General features: G+C 40.8%; 1 protein-coding gene across 1 annotated transcript; it reads left to right on the plus strand.

The window, feature by feature from the left end:
- Positions 1-397: 397 nt before the first annotated feature.
- On the plus strand, positions 398-2648 carry LOC145046632 (Tetratricopeptide repeat (TPR)-like superfamily protein). Its single transcript, XM_078994915.1, has one exon. The coding sequence runs from the start codon at positions 454-456 to the stop codon at positions 2602-2604; it is 2151 nt and encodes a 716-aa protein (XP_078851041.1). The 5' UTR covers positions 398-453; the 3' UTR covers positions 2605-2648.
- The last annotated feature ends 18802 nt before the right edge of the window (positions 2649-21450 follow it).

Genomic DNA, 21450 nt, shown 5'->3' on the forward strand with positions numbered 1-21450 from the left:
AAAAATGGATAAGAAAACTTAAAACTTAAAGCTGATGGTTACGATTTATACATTGACAAGGGATTAAAAATATACTAGATGTCAAGTTTAAAGTCATTTTCGTACTTTTAAATGATTAATAAATTATTATTTTATTATATTCATGAATTCCTAAACAAATTAGATAAAGCTAAATTACAAAACCTGCATACGTTTATAATTTTTTAAAAGAACGCATAACAATATAAAAATGCAAACAGTAATTGAAAAACCATTAAAGAGGATAAGTAATCTAAATGAGAAGAATAGGGGGTATTTTTGCCAACTTCAAAAGCTAAAGGTAACAAATGAATCTCACCAAGAATCAAAGGGGTGGGGGCATAAACGAGCTACAATGGCTAAAACGGGAGTCAATCAATGTGCACTGTCAGACACATTTGACCCCTTTTCCTTTCTCATGGACTGCCATCCACCATGTTAGCAAAACGAGGTTACATCCATGTTCACCTTCTGATTTTTCGTAATGTGGTAAAATTTAATCATTCAACTTCGCTGTCATCAATTTCTTTAAAACCTAATCATAGTCCAAGCAAATCCATCGTCTATTGCAACTCCAAGATCAGCGAAAATGGTCGAATCGGTAATATTAACGAGGCAGAACTTATATTTAATCGCATGCCAGTCAAGAGTGTCGTGTCATGGACTGCTATGCTCACTGTATATGCGGAGAATGGACAGATCAATAAGGCTCGTAAAGTGTTCGATGAAATGCCTCAACGAAATGTTGCTACTTGGAACGCGATGATTACAGCCTATATGCGTAACAAGAACGGGATTGATAAAGCATGTGAATTGTTTTCGAAATCCCCTGAGAAAAATGCAGTTTCCTATGTTTCCATGATCACAGGTTATGTTCGTGCAGGAAGGTTGGAAGATGCAGAGAAGATGTACTACAGTATGCCAATAGAGTGGCGGGATCCTTTCTGTTCAAACGCCTTGATGAATGGGTATTTGAAGAACGGGAAACTTGAAGAGGCTGTTGAAATTTACAATGGAATGGTGGAGAAGAACGTGGTTTCTTCAAGCTCAATGGTTGATGGATACTGCAAATTAGGTGAAATCAAGAAAGCAAGAGAGTTGTTTGATGCAATTCCAGATAAAAATGTTATTACTTATACTGCAATGATCGATGGTTATATGAAAAACACTGATTTTGAAGAAGGGTTTTCGTTATTCCTACAAATGAGAAGTGAAAACAGTATAAAACTTGTTTCCAACACATTGACTGTAATATTTGAAGGCTGTGGAAGATCCGATAGATACAAAGAAGGGCTTCAAGTACATGCTTTAGTAATGCTTATGGGATTCAACTTTGATACATTCTTAGGAAATTCCACCATCACAATGTACTCTAGATTCGGTGATTCAGATTCAGCTCTTAAGTTGTTCAACACAATGGAGACAAAAGACACAGTTTCATGGAACTCTTTGATTAGTGGTTACATTCAATCTGAAAACCTCAACAAGGCTTATAAACTTTTCAAAATGATGCCACAAAAGGATGTATATTCATGGACAACAATGATAACTGGATTAAGTAGCAAAGGGCATACAGAAAAGTCAGTTGAGTTGTTCAAAATGATGCCACATTCACAGAAAGATGATATTACATGGACTGCTCTTATATCAGGATTTGTGAGCAACGAAGAACATGAAGAATCAATCCGTTGGTTTGTTCAGATGCTTCAGACACAAGTCAAACCTAATCCTCTTACATTCAGCAGTGTTCTTAGCTCTTCAGCTTCTTTAGCAACACTAAATCAAGGACTACAAATCCATAGTCTTGTAGTTAAAACAGGTATGGAATCTGACTTATCTGTTCAAAATTCACTGGTGTCATTTTATGCAAAGTGTGGATGTGTAGATGACGCCTACAATACATTCCATTCCATTACACTTCCAAATGTCGTTTCTTATAACTCTATGATCAATGGATTTGCACAAAACGGATATGGGGAAAAGGCGATTTCTTTATTCAAGGAAATGGAGGAAAAAAATATGGAGCCGAATGATGTTACATTTCTTGGTGTTCTTTCTGCATGTACTCATGTTGGATTGGTTGAAAAAGGTCAAGGATATTTTAACTCAATGAAACGTTTATATAAAATCGAACCAAATCCAGATCACTATGCATGCATGGTTGATCTTTTGGGTAGAGCTGGATTTGTAGATGAAGCGTTTGATTTCATAAATTCAATGCCTTTTGAGCCTCATTCTGGGGTTTGGGGTGCAATTCTTGGAGCAAGTAGGAGTCATTTTCGTTTGGATGTTGCAGAAATTGCAGCTCAACATATCTTTGAATTGGAGCCAGATAATGCTACACCTTATGTGGTGTTATCTGATATATACTTGGTTTCTAGGAAGAAAGAAGATGAGGAATTAGTGAGAAGAATGAAAAGAGTGAAAGGTGTTAAAAAGAGTCCTGGATGCAGTTGGATCACAGTGAAAGATGATGTTCATTTGTTTTTGTCTGGAGATTTTTCTCACGTGAAGTTCAAAGAGATTAAAAGCACCCTTTGGACACTTGTAAAAAAACATAGTAACTGTGATTCTTGTTTCTTTTGATAATCGTCTGTTTTTAACTATTTTATTTCGTCATTGTTATATATATTTTCATTTACATCACTAGAATATAGTACAACAAAGAAAGAAAAAACACAATTCACACAAGTTCAGAATCAGAACCGTTCTAATCAACCTCCACAACCGCCACCACCGCACCCACCGCCGCCACATCCTCCACCATCCCCACCGCAACCACCGCCACCACTGGCGCTAACAATTACAGCGGCTGTAGCTACAGAGGCTGCAGCTCCGGCGAGAATAACTACTCCGGCATCTTTTTTAGCGGAAGTAGTGGTGGTGGCGGCGGCGGCGGTGGTGGTGGTGGTTTTACCTATTTCAAGGTCACGGGCTGCACGGATTGGTGGAACTGGAACTTTGGTTTTGGTTTTGGTTTTCGTATGACTAAACTTACATAGAAAACACAAGAGAAACGCTACTGCGGTAACTGAAGCACAGACTATGAGAACAATGGCATATGTTTTCATCTTTTCTATGTTGATGAGAATAAACTGTTGGGTTGGTGTCCCTTTTTATAGCATTAGGTTGCTTCATTATATTTGTAAAAAATACAAAAAAAGGACTTTGTCAAAGAAGTAGAAATGAAATAGAAATTATAGGGAAATTGAATTAATTTGAGGAAGTAGTTATTGTCAACTATGCTAAATTTCACGGAAGTTTAATTAGAAAGACTTTTGTCTTGTAACTGATATAATATTAGTCTTGAGGTTGCAATCGTAAGTCTATGGAGTCTGCAAAAATCTTAATTAGCAACTGTGACATATATATATTTCTAGTTCTAACTATCTATCTTTGAAAATCGTGATTGTATTCTGCTCAATATCAGGATATGATAGCCAAATGGATTGATATAAGTTCAACAAACAAAACTCCCCAAATTGCCTGGTTGAAAAAAGTACCATAAATTGAAAAATAAAGAAATAAAGATATAATGGAACCATAAATCAAACTAATCTAATTGGATTCAACATACGAGAATATTCACAGCTAGAGATTTCTCATGTGGCCATGCCTATTGCCAAGCACTTAAGATGCTTGTGAATCAGTTGTCCAATGTTGAGTCACCGGTTTCTCTAAATGTGATTATCGGTGTTTCTTGTTGATAGTCGCATTGTCAGTGGTTGCATCAGTCTTGTGTTGGTGATTGATGATTATATAACAATTAAAATCACACGCAACAGAAGCAACAACAACAGTTTATTTATTTTCATTATCCCCAAACAATAGATCCAATTTGAACAAACATATATCAACAATAAATAACTATACGTTGTTAGAAATACTACCTCAATAATCGTCAATTTTTCTATATGAATCGTAGCAACTATGATACATAAAAGCAAGTGTAAAATTGTGTGTGTGTTCTCATTGAGTGTTACAAGTGTTTATATACAGGAGATTAGAACTAAAAAAGAGATGGTAACTCCAAACTCTAAACTACTTGAATATTTGACCATAATACTATTTCAATGTACATGTTTTTAATGTTCTATTTTCATGTTATTATCCCCCAACAAGCTCAACGGCGGGACGAACTTATAGCTTGGAACGAAGACAGGAAACTCGAGCTTTTCCCAGTGAGTACGTAATATTTGAGCGTGTGATAGTAGCATACTGAAACCAGTCAACAACATGTAGATACAATGTCAAATCTATAAAGGATCATTGTCTCTATGAAGTTGGTTGTATGGATCAATAGGAAACATCTTGAATGTAGGCCTTCTATGAGAGAATAAGACCGTTGGCATGTCGATGGATTTGTAGGCCGAGGAAAAAGTACAAGTCTCCAAGATCTTTTAGTGAACACATTCGATTAAAATTGATTGTTAAAGATGAACCTCATTGGTACCCGTAACAATTAAACCATCTCTATATACAAGTACATAGATGGTTGAGGATGGAGAAATGTGAACAAACAAGGAAGTGTCAAACTAGCAAGCGAAAAAATCATGGTTCACCAAGTAGTGTTTTGAGTCTGGTGAACCAAGCTCTTGGAGGTTGTTTAAGTCTATAGAGTGCTTTGTTAAGTCGACACACCTATTGATGTTTTGTAAGATCTTCAAAACCTCTAGGTTGTTTCGTATATACTTCTTTCGATAAATCGCCATTAAGAAATGCATTATTGATATTGAGTTCTCAAATACGCCTTCTGTGAGAGAGCGCAATGGAGAGAACCAAACAAATTGTGGTTGGATTGATAGTTGACTGAATGTTTCAAAGAAATCAACACCATCTTCTTGACTAAATTCTTGGGATACCAGCCTAGCTTTGTGTCTTTCGATTTTTATCCTGAAATCCCATTTACAACCAACAATATTAGTGTTAGTGGGATAAGATACGAGAAACCACGTGTTTTTTTTTTCATGAGAGCATCATATTTTGTTTTCATCACATTTTGACAACATGTATGCTTAAGGGCTTGAGAAAATGTATGTGGTTCAATATTCAGTTTGTTGGAAAGGGTAACGGTGAAGGTTTTTGTTTTAAGAGAGTTTGTGTGGGATTAAGTGACCATGGGGTGTTGGTTTTTCCCGGATGCTCGATAATAAAAGGGTATAGAGGGGTTTTGTTTTGCAGGGGAACTAACAGTGGATTGTTGATAGTGTTGACCCAAAGAGGGGGTGTAACCCCCTTACTTCTGTTACGTGGTTTTATATATATATATATATATATATATATATATATATATATATATATATATAGAGAGAGAGAGAGAGAGGTAAGTTCAATCGAGAAAAAAATAAAAGATTTATAATGGGGGAATCATTCTCAGCCAATCATTTTTATATATGTAAAATACATTTAGATTAAATCATTAAGATACGTTGTTCTTCTGGATCGTTCATATGTTCTTCATCAACATTATCTATCATTCATTCATTTGGATCGTTCCACTGTTCTTCATCAGCATCATCTGTTCTTCATCAACATCATCTATTCTTCATCAGAAAAACATCACGGTCATATGTTCTTCATAAAAAAACATCAATACTTCATAAAAACATAAATTCTTCATAAAAAAATATTTGTTTATTCATCAAAATCTTGTGATTCATCATCAAAAACATTTATTCGTACTATTAAGTGTAAGTCCTGATTCGATCTTGTCCAATTTCGTTGATGTCAAGCAAAGTCGTTAAACATAATCCATTTTTATCAATGTCACATCATTTAGCGATCACTGGTCATCGAAACTTCATCAATCGAACATTCACCAATATCAAATGATAGATAGCAATCGAATCTTCATCAACATTACCATATATTTGAAGAATTTTTAAAATGGCGTTTTTCAGGTGTGAAAAACTTTGATTTTCATACATTTTTTCACAATTTTGGATCTCAATGTAGTGATTATTGATCGATTTTGATAGAATTTGATTTGTGTTGTAATTATTGGCTTCAATAGTTAATTTTTTACGATAGTTATATAAGATAATTTATTTGCACACAAATTGTTCGATGAAATACATAAACTAAATATATTACGTAATATTCTGTAACATCCATAAATTTACGCCAAATTTAAACTTTTCAATCATAAATAAAAAACCAAATAACATTGTTTACAAAATGTTTTCAAATCATTATCCATCAGAGTGTCCCAAAATCATAACATAAGGATGAGGAGTGGTACGGTCATGCCTTTGCCTTTCCATGATCTCCTGAAGTACCTGAAACAATAAACTGAAAACTGTAAGCCTGAGGGCTTAGTGAGCTACCCCCAAAATACCAATACCACACTAACAATACAATATCAGTAATAATCAATCAATCAACATGCATACTGGGCCATCGGCCTGACTGGACCGCCCTACAGGGCCTACAGTCTATCTGGATCTATCCCGAGCCTTCGGCATGACTGGTCCGCCACGTGGGCCTACAGTCTCCCCGGACCGCTCATAGGGTGTGTTGGCCTACAGCACAAAGCAGGTCCGCCTCAACCCAACCAACAAGTAAATACTATGTGCACATAACTATCACATACAGGCATATATAAACTGTTGGATAAGGTGTCTAAGTCCATAACTATTTCTGGTATGTACTTGACCCGACCCGGCATGGTCCATTTGGGTTGCATGGCACCATGCAATTGGATAGACTAAATGAGAGAAATAACACTTGGAGATTATTAATATATTATAAGTTCTAATATATTAATAATATTATTTGATTAGTTTGATCAATAATTAATTAGAATTAATTAAGTGGTCAAAAGAGAACTAATTAAATATATGGGTTGATTATGTAAATCATCCATATCTTGTATAGTGGGCTAAGAGGCTCCATGGATTATCAAGTTGGGTTCTACCCATAGGATGCTCCATGGATGCTCCATGGGAGTTACAAACCCATGGGTCATGGAAATGAAGAGTCATGACACATTAGGGTTTACATGGTGTAACCCTAGATGTGTTAACACTATATAAGAATCATATTCTCCACCAAAATCGGTTACACTAAGGAAACAAGAGGGCTTGGCCGATTTCAAGAAGTGTGTGTTCTCTCATAAATTTTTCCAAGAGCATTTGGTGTTGTGTGAAGCATTTGAGGCATCACACTTGGGGTGCTAGGCTCACAAGGTTTCAAGGAACACAAGCAACAACAAGGTAAGTTATTCTATTTATCATTCAAGTTAAAATTGTTCCCCATGTATGCTAGATAGGAATATAGCCTTGGAATTCAACTTTGCATGATAATTAGACAAACATAGATCCAAGGTTATTAGGGTTGCATGTACACTTAGGAAGTGTTAGAATGCTCAAAATCCAACAGTGGTATCAGAGCCTAGGCTTGTTTGCTTTTTATTTGTGCTTAAAAGTTGAAAAAAAAGTCGAACATCTTGCTGTCTACGAATGGACTCATCGAGTCCATAAGGGGGACTCGTCGAGTTCACGTGTATCTTCAACCAACTCGGTGAGTAAGTTCATGCACTCGGCGAGTAGGGTCGACAAGTTGCAGAATTTCGACTTTAGTTGCTGGAAATGAATTAGAAACATTACCCTAAACTTTTTGGTACTTGAAAACTTGTTTTAGATGGTGTAATGTCTTTGATAATTCATTTACAACAACTAGTTATCAAAATTACAAAGTTTTAAGTGTAATTTTTGATTTATGAATGAGTTCATATTCATGTTCTTGTTCTTATGATGTTTTAGATGATCATAGGAATTATTTGTAACCTATGTGGTAGATTAATTCTTGATCATAATGTGTTTTAATGGAGTCCATAACTTGTCCTCAAGTTATGGAAAACCAAGAGTCACACTTGAATTAAAACCATTAAAAAAAACACAAGAGTTAGAAAAATGAAGAGTCTTCATTTTATTACTCTATTAAACTCATAAGTTACAAGAAATGAAAAGTTTTGAAAGTTACAAAACTTGCCCTCAAGTTTTGGAACAAGTAAAGTTAAGTTAAAACTTTAGTTCCAACCCCTAGAATTTTAAAAGTTAAAATTCAACCCTTATACTTATATTATGATGATTTAATAATTATATATATATATATATATATATATATATATATATATATATATATATATATGTATGTATGTATAAGAACAAAGTCGTCTTACCGCTAGTACGCCTCATTCACGAAGTCGGTCTATAAGGTGGGTATAAGGTTGTTGCCTATAAAATGGTGACTTAATGGGTGTCTATTCTCACCCACCGCTTGCTTGACTGGTGGAGGGTCGTTAGCCGAACGGGTAAGACAAGGACTCATAAATTCTCATTCAAAGTATGATGAATATAATAAAGTAACTAAATGTTTTATTAAATTCCCAATCTTAGTTACTTTAGGAAAATGTGAATAAGGTGCTAATCCATGAAATTACACTTTACACTTTGTCTAAGTCGTTGGTGGAGCGTGTGTGGTTAACCGGCACACTAACTTGGACTTAACAAGGTAGGTAAAGGGTGACTTAAGGTTTAATATAGTATCGGTGGAGCGTGTGTGGTTTACCGGTACATCGATTGAGTGATAAACTTTAAGGGTACCAAGTGATTTGCATGGTTACTTCACACCTCGTTTTGTGATCCTCGGTATCCCAGTCATAAAACTTGGAGGGCACACCCGAGATTGAAACATGCCTTTGAAAAAAGCTCATTGAATCTCAAAGAATCTAGGAATTTCTAGGAGTCGAACAAAACCTTATACTTCAATGTTTCGGTTTTCGTGGTGGAAATTGGTGAATCGTCATTCACCTACCTTTCAAATATGGTATAGCTTAGACTACGGCATACCTCTTCTAAGCTATCTTATATTGTGATTGGATCCTAGCCTTAATATGACATTTGGGTGTCTTATTAAGGACTCTCATAGATCTATACTAAACTTGTTCTCTTCTTTCAGATGTCTTCAAACAATGCTGCTTCTGGCTCGAATCCTAATGGCTCCTTTACTCTTATGAGCTTGTGTGGGAAAGTTACCTTTGATGGATCCAACTTCAATGAGTGGATCAGAAACATCAGGATGATAACCCGCTACGAGGACAAAGAATATGTCATTGACAAGGAGCTTAAGGAAATTGATGAGTCCACTGCAACTCCCCAGGAGATCGCTGACTTTCATACTCATGAAAGAGATGCGACCAAGGTGGCTTGCATCATGTTGGCCACAATGACAGCTGAACTCCAAAAGTCTTATGAAGATTTCTACCCTTATGAAATGCACCAAGATTTGATGGAAAGATACCATCAAAGTGCACGACAAGAGAGGTATGAGATCATCTGCTCCATGATAACAGCCATGATGAAGGACGGGGAATCCGTCACCAGCCACATGCAGAAAATGCAAAGGTATGTGGATCGTTTGCTGAAGCTTAATGTGAACTTCCCTGAGGAGCTTGCAATAGATATTATTTTGCACTCCTTACCATCGTGCTATGATCAATTCCGCATGACATATCACATGAACAAGGAAGAGGTCACCCTCAGCAAACTTCAGGGACTTCTCAAGACCGCAGAAACAGGTCTTAAGGGGAAGTCGGTTGCTATCACTCCTACTCCAAACTCAACTCCGGTTCTGGCAATCGGGAAAAGTTGAGGGAGGAAGAGAAAGAGATCTTCGAAGGGCACCAAGGCTCGGACCCTTGATGGCTCTTCTTCAAGTGGAACCAAGAAAGGTTTCATTACTCCTTCTTCTGACCCAAAAGAGGCTGAATGCTTCTATTGCCATGAAAAGGCTCATTGGAAGCGGAACTGCCCAAAATACCAGCAGGATGTGAAGGATGGGAAAGTCAAACCCAACCATGCAGGTATTTACACTATCATTTCTAATAACTCACCCCATTCTAAATCTTGGGTCCTTGATACCGGTTGTGGTATTCATATTTGTTGTGACTTGCAGGGACTAAGAAGAAGTGAGGATGTGGAGCAAGGAAGAATAAACTTGATCATGGGGAATAGGAAAGCTTCACCTGTCATCAAGATTGGAGTTTATACTTTATCGCTAAGTAGTGGGTTTAGTTTAGATTTGAATAAATGTTGTTACTCGCCAGGAATGGCAAGAAATATTATTTCCTTTCATGCTTTGTACAAACAAGGGTTTACCTTTTCGTTTAATAATGAAGTTGGTTCTATTGATGCTTTATTTAATAATGTTCTTTATTTTAAAGCATTACCTTGTGATGGTGTGTATGAAGCTGTGTCTGTTGTAGATAACTTAGGAAATAATGTTTTGTGTATTGATTCTACTACTAATAATAACTTGGATAAAGCATCATTATGGCATTGTCGTCTTGGACATATAAGAAAGAAACGCATAGGCCAACTCCAAAAGGATGGAGTCTTGGAGTCGTTTGACCTAAAGTCAGATGATAGTTGCGAATCATGCTTACTTGGAAAAATGACAAAGTCACCCTTCACAGGCTCGTGTGTAAGGGGTGAAGGTTTGTTGGACCTTATACACACGGATGTGTGTGGACCATTCAAACATGCCACAAGGGATGCTAATCGTTATTATTTGACTTTTACTGATGATTACAGTATATATGGATATGTCTACTTAATCAAACATAAGTCAGAGACTTTCAAGAGGTTTAAGGAATTTAAACAGGAAGTCGAGAATCAATTGGGCAGGAACATTAAGATGCTTCGATCCGATCGAGGTGGTAAGTATCTTAGTTTAGAGTTCCTCGACTATCTAAGGGAATGTGGGATTGTCTCACAATTGACACCTCCCAGGACACCGCCGTTGAATGGTGTGGCTGAGAGGCGTAATCGAACCTTGTTGGACATGGTTCGTTCCATGATGAGTCGAGCTTCGCTACCAATCTCATTCTGGGGGTATGCCTTAGAGACTGCCGCCCATATCCTTAATCTAGTCCCTACAAAGAAAGTTGCCAAAACTCCTCACGAGATGTGGACTGGTAAAGTACCTAAACTAGACCACATCAAGATTTGGGGTTGCGAGGCTTTCGTGAGATGCGAGACTCATGATAAGCTTGAACCTCGAAGCGAGAGGTGTATTTTCATCGGCTACCCACAGCAATCCTTTGGTTACCTCTTCTACAAACCTAGTGACAATGTGGTCTTTGTAGCAAGAAGAGGAGTCTTTCGAGAAAGAGAGTTTATAATCCAAGGAGACAATGGGAGGCAAATTGATCTTGAAGAAATTCAAGAGTTAAGTGGTGAAGGAACTTCAAACTCTAGCCCTCAACTTGAGGAGGAAACTCCTATTGAGCCAATTGATGAATCTGTACCTCTGAGGCGTTCCACGAGAGTTAGGAGTGCACCTGAGCATTACTATGGATTCCATATTACTGCGGAAGGTGAGACACTTATTAGTGATGGGACACTAGTAAGTCAAGATGACCCTAACAGCTACGAGGAAGCCATGGCAGGCCCCGAGTCTGCTAAATGGAAAGAGGCTATGGATAGCGAGATACAATCCATGTATGACAATCAAGTTTGGAACTTGGTTGAAAATGTACCAGGTCGTAAGACAGTGGGGTGCAAATGGGTCTTCAAGAAGAAGACCGACATGGATGGTAAAGTACACACTTATAAGGCTAGACTGGTTGCAAAGGGCTTCTCTCAAATTCCTAGAGTGGATTATGATGAGACCTTTTCTCCGGTAGCCAAGATTAAGTCTATTCAGGTTCTGTTAGCCATAGCTGCATTTCATGACTATGAAATATGGCAGATGGATGTCAAAACCGCTTTCCTTAATGGAAAGTTGGCTGAAGATGTTTACATGAGTCAGCCAGAAGGTTTTGTCAGCAGCAAGTACCCTAATAGAGTGTGTAAGCTTGAGAAATCCATCTATGGATTAAAGCAAGCACCTCGCAGATGGAATCTTTGCTTTGATGAAAAGGTCAAGGAATTTGGCTTTTCTAGGAGTGAAGATGAATCTTGTGTGTATGTCAAGGCTAGTAGGAGTATAGTTAGCTTTTTGGTATTGTATGTGGATGACATACTACTCATAGGAAATGACATTCCAACCCTGCAGGAAGTAAAGTCCTGGCTTGGGAAGTGTTTCGCTATGAAGGACCTTAGTGAAGCTGCCTATATTTTAGGGATAAGGATCTTGAGAGATCGGAGTAAAAGACTAATTGGACTTAGTCAGAGTACCTACTTGGATAAGGTGCTGAAGAGATTCAGCATGCAGGACTCCAAGAAAGGAGAGTTGCCCATCCAGAGTAACGCCAAATTGAGTAAGACACAAAGCCCTAGCATTGAGGCTGAGATAGCAGAAATGAGTCTAGTACCTTATGCTTCGGCTGTAGGTTCGATCATGTATGCTATGACGTGTACTCGACCTGATGTAGCCTTTGCCTTAAGCATGGTTAGCAGGTTTCAGGGGAACCCTGGCAAGGCACACTGGACTGCGGTAAAGAATATTCTCAAGTACCTACGAAGGACTAAGGACTGGGTCCTTACCCTCGGTGGGAGTGATGACTTGAGAGTAGTAGGGTATAGTGATGCTAGCTTCCAGACTGATAGGGATAATTTCCGCTCTCAGTCAGGCTGGGTCTTTACCCTAAATGGAGGAGCAGTTTCTTGGAAGAGTTCCAAGCAAGAGACAGTGGCAGATTCTACTTGTGAATCAGAGTATATTGCAGCTAGCGAGGCGGCAAAGGAGGCGATATGGCTGAAGAACTTCATTGGAGACCTTGGAGTTGTACCAGCTATTAAAGAGCCAATGGAAATTTTCTGTGATAGTGAAAGTGTTGTTGCCTTAGCCAAGGAACCAAGGGATCACGGGAGATCTAGACACATCGACAGAAAATACCATTTCATCAGACATCGGATCGAAGAAGGACTCCTCATGGCAAAGAGGGTATCATCAGATGAGAATCCGGCAGATCCCCTCACAAAGGGACTGACTCGGGTTAAGCATCTCCAGCATGCTCGGATCATAGGGCTGAAGGATGATATTAGATTTAGTGGTTAGATAACCTCGAAATTTGTAAAGTGTAATTGACATTTGATGATGAATAAAAAATGTTTTATTTATGAGTAAAGTGTTGCTATCTCTTGTCGATCGTTTACTATATTTCTTTTGCATGTTTTGACTTCCAGAATAATTTTTGTTTGGTATAACATATTATTCAAATCTCCACAGTCAGTCATATGTCGGAAATAGGTATGAATCAAGACTGTCATGTTTGGTTGTAGAGGTCTTGGACAAGGCTACAGCAATCATGAGTGCTCATAAGTTCTGAGCATTGGACTCAACCCACGCTCACTGGAATCACTTCATGGAATTCTGTCTCGAGTGATCGTGAGACGGTAATATCGTATAAGTCTTCAAACCTAGAGATATGATTTGTTACTTACAAGTTGGTTATGCATTGATTGTACGAAAACGCATTGGTAACTCGATGTTATAAATCGTGCTCTTGTGTATAATTCAATGAGTGGTAGAACAAACATATGAGTCGAAGTTTATCTGTTCTTTCTTGGATTGAAGCTGGTATCTGGGCCCCTCGATGATTTTGTTTTGACCCTTGTACCGGGCCCGGTCAGAACTAAGTTCATGTGTTCAATTAAGTTCTTTGTCAAGCAAATCGGAAATCGGGAAACAAACTGTTGGACAATAAGTAAGACATTGTTCCATGTATTTGTCCGACTGATATCTAGAACAGAGGATTATATGATCACTTATCTTAAATGGCGTACCATCATCTTCTCAATTCCGAGAAACCTTGAAAAGAGCTACGATTGTCGATCGGTTCCTGAAGTCATACTTGCAGTAATAGTTATTAGACTTATCCAAGTGGGAGACTGTTGGATAAGGTGTCTAAGTCCATAACTATTTCTGGTATGTACTTGACCCGACCCGGCATGGTCCATTTGGGTTGCATGGAACCATGCAATTGGATAGACTAAATGAGAGAAATAACACTTGGAGATTATTAATATATTATAAGTTCTAATATATTAATAATATTATTTGATTAGTTTGATCAATAATTAATTTAGAATTAATTAAGTGGTCAAAAGAGAACTAATTAAATATATGGGTTGATTATGTAAATCATCCATATCTTGTATAGTGGGCTAAGAGGCTCCATGGATTATCAAGTTGGGTTCTACCCATAGGATGCTCCATGGGAGTTACAAACCCATGGGTCATGGAAATGAAGAGTCATGACACATTAGGGTTTACATGGTGTAACCCTAGATGTGTCAACACTATATAAGAATCATATTCTCCACCAAAATCGGTTACACTAAGGAAACAAGAGGGCTTGACCGATTTCAAGAAGTGTGTGTTCTCTCATAAGTTTTTCCAAGAGCATTTGGTGTTGTGTGAAGCATTTGAGGCATCACACTTGGGGTGCTAGGCTCATAAGGTTTCAAGGAACACAAGCAACAACAAGGTAAGTTATTCTATTTATCATTCAAGTTAAAATTGTTCCCCATGTATGCTAGATAGGAACATAGCCTTGGAATTCAACTTTGCATGATAATTAGACAAACATAGATCCAAGGTTATTAGGGTTGCATGTACACTTAGGAAGTGTTAGAATGCTCAAAATCCAACATAAACATCAAGCATATTTATCACTGGTCATCAATCATAGAATTCTCTCGTAACTAGAGTACCAACCTAGCAGGTCACTAATATACCAATCCCTATAGATCATAAGAGCATAGCATACTGTCTACCCGGATTCCGATCTAACAGATCATCACAACATATAGCATACCATAACAATAACAACTAAAGGGTCGGCCTTGGTTCTGTTGACCTTATCGATATAATGAGGATAACTCACCTCGCAGATGTCGACTCAGAATGTAAGCTCCAACTCTCAGATCACTTGACACAAGCTCCACCACCTCTAGCACAATATGTTCGTAAGTCTTTAACATTATAAGGTACTCCATAACCCACTAGTCAACCCTTGATCAAAGTCAAAGCCCTCAGTCAAGGTCAACAGTCCATATTGACCTCAACTCGCCGAGTACCCTCGGCTACTCGTCGAGTTCCTTGAAGCACATTCCAACTTGCCGAGTCATTAGGGTGACTCATCGAGCTCCTTCGATTCTCGGACAAACTTTAAGGCCACCCGTCGAGTTCCCTCCTTGTAACTCGACGGATACACACGCATACATATCCAGGAGAAAACTAATCTGACTCGCCGAGTTGTTCTTCAACTCGTCGAGTCTATGGCAATCATCATCGGACTCGTCGAGTTATTCATCTAACTCGTTGAGTCCACGGTCATCTTCATGTGACTCGTCGATTCAACCTTGCGACTCGCCGAGTCCATTCAGTCCTTTTTCCATACAGACCTATTTTGAGCCATGCAGCAGCTCCAACTCACAGATCCAAGCGTCTAGGGCATGCTTGTCATGTAAAGTTGCAAAATTTACATGCATGCATGGCTTTAAATGCTCCAAATGCCAAATCTAAGCTCTTAATGGGGCTTCATGCCCAAGAGGGACCTCAATCACGACCAAAATTGTAACTTTATGCTTCTAGAATCCGAAGAGGGTCCAGATCTGAAGTTACAACTTCAGATCTAGCCCATAGCTCATCATACCAACTTTATATTCCAAGAAAACCCTAAAACTCAACCAATAGAGGCGATCTATAAGGAAAATGACGGTTTAGGTACCTATGGAAGATGATATTTGAGATGAATGTTGATTTCCACACTCTAATTGCTCCAACCTCCTTCTCCTCCAAGTCTTCTCCTTCCAAAAATCCTCTTTTCAAGCTTCAACACATACACAAGGCACACACACACGAATAAGGGCTCTCAAGGACTCTTTAGAACTGTAAAGGGAGGCTAAGGTCCCTTTAAATAGGGATATAAACCCCAAGATTTAGGGTTTCATCTGCCAGCTCCTACTCGCCGAGTCCCAATATAGACTCGTCGAGTAGGTCACTTAACACGGGATCCCACCCCATTGCTACTTGATGAATAGGGCAATCAACTCGTTGAGTAGAGCTTAACCCAATACATCTTATTTAAAACAATACTTAAGAATTGGGGCATTACAACTCTCCCCCGCTTGAATTAGACTTCGCCCTCGAAGTCCGCTGGAATAAACAAGGTCGGGTAATGCTCATGCATCTCCACCTCTAGCTCCCATGTCCACTCGGATCCCCTCCGATGTTCCCATTGTACCTTTACCAAAGGTATTTCCTTGTTCTGCAAAATCTTATTCTTTCTTTCCAAAATAGCCACAGGCCTCTCCACATAGTTCAGGCACTCATCGACATGAATGTCATCCAACGATACCACTGCCTCCTGATCCATAATCCATTTTCGCAATTGCAAAACATGAAACGTGTTGTGGATCCGGTTGAGCTCCTCCGGAAGCTCTAGCCTATAAGCCACCCTGCTGACCCCTGGCAACAATCCTGAACGACCCAATTTAACGGGGACCTAATTTTCCCCTCTTCCTGAAGCGGATCACACCCTTCCAGGGTGAGACTTTCAGGAGAACCATGTCACCCACCTGAAATTCCAGCTCAGATCAGCATCGGTCGGCATAACTTTTCTGCTGGCTCTGAGCGGTCTGCAATCGCTGTCTAATCTGTTGTATCATCTCAGTAGTTTGCAGAACTACCTCTGTATGACCCATTACCCTGTGCCCAACCTCACCCCAGCAGACTTGGGTCCTACACTTCCGCCCATACAATAGCCCGAAAGGCGGGGCACCAATACTGGAATGATAGTTGTTATTGTAGGCGAACTCTGCAAGCGGTAGGTGGGAATCCCAACTCCCAACGAAATCAATGATGCACGCCCTCAACATATCCTCGAGGGTATGAATGGTCCACTCACTCTGCCCATCAGTCTGCGGATGGAACGTCGTGCTAAAATGTAGTCTCGTACCTAGTTTCTCGTGGAAATTCTGCCAAAAACGGGAAGTAAATCTGACATCTCGATCAGACACAATGGAAACTGGGACCCAATAGCGAGAGACAATCTTGCGGACGTACAGGTCTGCCAACTTCTCTGCCGACGAACTCTCCCGTATGGCTAGGAAATGGGCACTCTTGGTCAATCGATCCACGATGACCCATATAGCATCGAACCCCTTTGTCGTCTTCGGCAACTTCGTGATGAAATCCATCGCGATCCGTTCCCATTTCCACATGGGAATCTCTAGAGGATGCAGCTTACCGTGCGGCCTCTGATGTTCGGCCTTGACCATCCTATAGGTTAAGCACCTCTCAACAAACCAAACGATATCTCGCTTCATACTAGGCCACTAATAACTCGATCTGAGCATCCCTGACCAAACCCACCAATGGGGAATCCACCACTATCTTCATACAGTTGGCTGGGGTAGAGGACCCAGCCGACTTATGGCTCAGAGCATCTGCAACCACGTTCTCTTTACCAGGATGGCAAAGGATCTTACAATCATCGTCCTTGACCACATCCAGCCACCTACGATGCCTCATGTTCAGGTTCAGCTGATCCATGATATGTCTCAAACTCTTGTGATCCGTGTATATAGTACAAAGGACCCCGTACAGATGGTGCCTCCAAATCTTGAGAGCGAAGACCATCACTCCCAACTCAAGATCGTGTGTGGGGTATCTCGTCTCGTGCGGCTTCAGCTGCCTCGATGCATAAGCTATCACTCGTCCCCTCTGCATGAGGACTGCCCCCAAACCTGTGATGGACGCATCACAAAACACCACAAAATCCTCAACTCCCTCGGGGAGTGTCAACACCGGCGCCTCGCATAAACATCGCCGCAGGGTCTCAAATTCCCTTTGCTGCTCAGGGCCCCACTGGAAATCTACCCCCTTCCTCGTTAGACGAGTAAAGGCTACGGAAATCTTGGAGAAATCACGAATGAATCTCCGATGATACCCTACTAAACCCAAGAAACTCCTTATGTCTGAGGGAGATTTTGGAGTCTCACACTGCATAACTGCCTCCACCTTGGACGGATCGACCAAAATCCCTTCATGGTTAACGAGATGCCTGAGGAACTGGATCTCTCGCAACCAAAACTCACACTTCGAGAACTTAGCATACAACCATTCTCGTCGCAGAACCTCCAGCAGCTCCCTGAGATGCTCCTCATGCTGCTCTCGGGTCTTGGAATACACCAAGATATCATCTAGAAACACAATGACCGAGCGATCGAGAATCGGTTTGCAAACTCGGTTCATTAGATCCATGAACACTGCCAGCGCGTTGGTGAGCCCAAACGGCATCACCACGAACTCGTAATGACCATAACGAGTCTGAAGCACGGTCTTCTCCACGTCTTCCTCCCTCACCCTTACCTTGTGATATCATAATCTCAAGTCAATCTTGGAAAACCAAGATGAACCCTGCAGGTGATCGAAAATATCATCTATCCTTGGGAGCGGATAACGGTTCTTCACCGTTAATTTTTCAGCTCCATGTATTCAATGCACATCTTGTGTGAACCGTCCTTCTTCCTGACAAAAAAAGATCGGTGCTCCCCAGGGTGAACTATTCGGACGAATAAACTGCTTACCCAGCAGCTCGTGCAACTGAGATAATAACTCTTGCATCTCAGGCAGTGCCAATCGGTATGGCGCCTTGGCGATAGGGCCTGCACCTAGCACTAGGTCAATCCTGAACTCAACCTGCCTCTCCGGAGGCACTCCGGGTAACTCCTTCGGAAAGACATCAGCAACCTCCCTCACCACCGGGATCTCAAAAACTGAGAGTTGCTCTCTAACCCGCATATCTACCACATACGCCAAATAACTGGCACACCCGTGCTAAATATACTGTCAAGCCCTGGCTACCGAACAAAACCCTGATCCCAACCTGGTGCCTTCACCATATACTACAAGTTCTCTCCCACTTGGGGTTCAAACCACCACCCACTGTCCCGCATAGTCGATCATGGCGCCAAAACAGATAAGCCAATCCATCCCTACAATCATGCATACATCCCTCATGGGGATAGGAATCAAATCTATCGGGAAGGACACCCCGAAAATCTCCAACTCGCATCCCCGGTAGACCGAAGAAGCAGAAACCCCGTGCTCGTTGGCGATTGAAACTCGCAACGAGCACTCAAGATAATCCATCGGCACACTAAACCCTCTAGAGAAGGTCTGAGATACAAACGATCGACTCGCCCCTGAGTCAAATAATACCAAAGCGGGCAAAGAATTTACTAAAAACGTACCTATTCAAAGGTACAATCAATAAGCATAACACAAATACAATAACTGAGACAGAGAATAGAAACATACCAGTAACCACATCCGATGACTTGGCCTCCTCGGCCATGAGCTGGAAGGCGCGACCCTGAGCCTTCGAAGGCTCCACCTTGACTGGCCTCCCATCTCCAATCCTCGCAGTAGCTGGCGCGGAACCCTGCACCGGCTTGGCGGCGAGCTGCGGACAGTTGGTCTTCACATGACCAACCTGATGACACTGGTAACAAATCCTCATATCTACTGGAGGGGCGGACTAATAGCAGTCCCTAGTGCCCCTCCTTTCCACATTTGTGGCACCCACCTCCTGCTCGAAAAAACCCCCAAATGAGCCTTGCCACACTTCCCACAAGTGCGGCTCTGATGTCCCCCAGACCGTGTATCAGCAGTCTTAGACCGCTTAGGCACTGGATGAGACTGTGTCAGTGCCTGAAGCTACTCCTTCAGCTGCAGCTCTATCTCCAACTCACACCGCCTCGCGGCTTCCTGAAGGTCCAAGAGGATATCACAACACTGTGTAGCCACAAACTGTCGTATATCCGTCATGAGCATACTCAAATAACGAGTCATCTGAGACTGCTCTGACGCAAACTCCGGGCAAAACATATCCCTCTCAATGAACATCCGGGTGATCTCCATTATAGACTCCCCATCCTATCTCAATGTCAAAAACTCCTGAGCAAGTCGCTCCTGTTCCATGTACGGAACGTAGCGGGTGCGAAACATATCCCGGAACTGCTCCCAAGTAATAGCAGCCCATTGATCATCAGAATATGAACCTGTCCTCAATCTCCACCAGTCCTTTTCCCCAAGCCTAAGCAGGTTCAGAGCACACCTGACCTTCTGGTCAGCAGGACATGAGCACGTGAAGAAATAGCCCTCCATGTCAGACATCCACCGCATAGCCCTGATCGCATCCTATGTACCATCAAATGTCGGGGGCTTCGTATTATCGAAGTCCCGGTACTAGAAATCCCTACCGGCTCCTCCTCCAACCCCTGCCGTAGTTACAGCCGAAGTGGCTGCAACGGTAGCTGTCTCTGCTAGAGCTGCATATCGCTCATCAAAGTACTCCACCATCGCGGTCTTAATCGACCCAAACATCTCCGGCAGCTGCGCCTAGAGCACAGCAGCAATCTCATCGTGCATGATCTCCCAGATCCAGGCATCTAACTCCTCGGTCCCTATCTGAACCACGGGCTCAGGTTCTACCGACACCTCCAACCCTCCATCTCCCGACCCTGATCCTGATCCTGATACTGATCTGTATCCCAAAGCAACACGTCTCGTCACCACCATACTGAAATATATATACAAGTCATCAGATAAATAACATAATGCTAGGAGACCAAAACCCACAAACCCTAGGGGTTGTGATTTCCTTGCTACGCGTATGGGTCCTGTGCTTCCAGTAGTACGGGCCCATACTACCTTCCACGCCTACCCATATTTGTCTCAAGTATCACCACAACGCCCTAACAATATCATCAACATAGGAAATGCGCTCAACCCTCACTTCTAGGGGAATACCTAATATCTCGCATCTAGTCTCACCACTTATCACGACTCACACATCCATGAAACTTCCATCATCCCCTGCAGTGCCAGTGCACGCTAGCTGCACATAAAGTTGGACACAATAGACTTTCGAATATCCAATCCTACCCGAAGGCCGAATCAACATTCTCAGGCTATAAGGTCTTTATTATGCACAATCGTGATGCAAACACTAAACATCTACAATTATGATGTCAATTTCATGTACAAGAAACCCTAGGCTAATAGACATCATGTAATCAGGAAAATCTATCATGCGATTCCTGAAGATCCCTGGCCTAACACTAGCATGCTATTCTAACATATCAGAATATCAAATAACTGCATGGTATTTTGGGGTTTACTTACAGGCTCCGGCTGATCGTACCTTCTGCATCCTCCATCCTTTATTTTAAAAACCATTTTAAAACTTACTTTCCGAAAATCTCCTTGATCTAAGACTGGATTCACACGAGTGTTCCTCCAATTCACTCAAACCAAGGCTCTGATACCAACTTGTAACATCCATAAATTTTACGCCCAATTTAAACTTTTCAATCATAAATAAAAAACCAAATAGCATTGTTTACAAAATGTTTTCAAATCATTATCCATCAGAGTGTCACAAAATTCATAACATAAGGATGAGGAGCC

Source organism: Lactuca saligna, chromosome 5, assembly GCF_052625555.1.
Source record: "Lactuca saligna cultivar CGN05327 chromosome 5, ASM5262555v1, whole genome shotgun sequence".
In the NCBI taxonomy this organism is placed as follows: domain Eukaryota; kingdom Viridiplantae; phylum Streptophyta; class Magnoliopsida; order Asterales; family Asteraceae; genus Lactuca; species Lactuca saligna.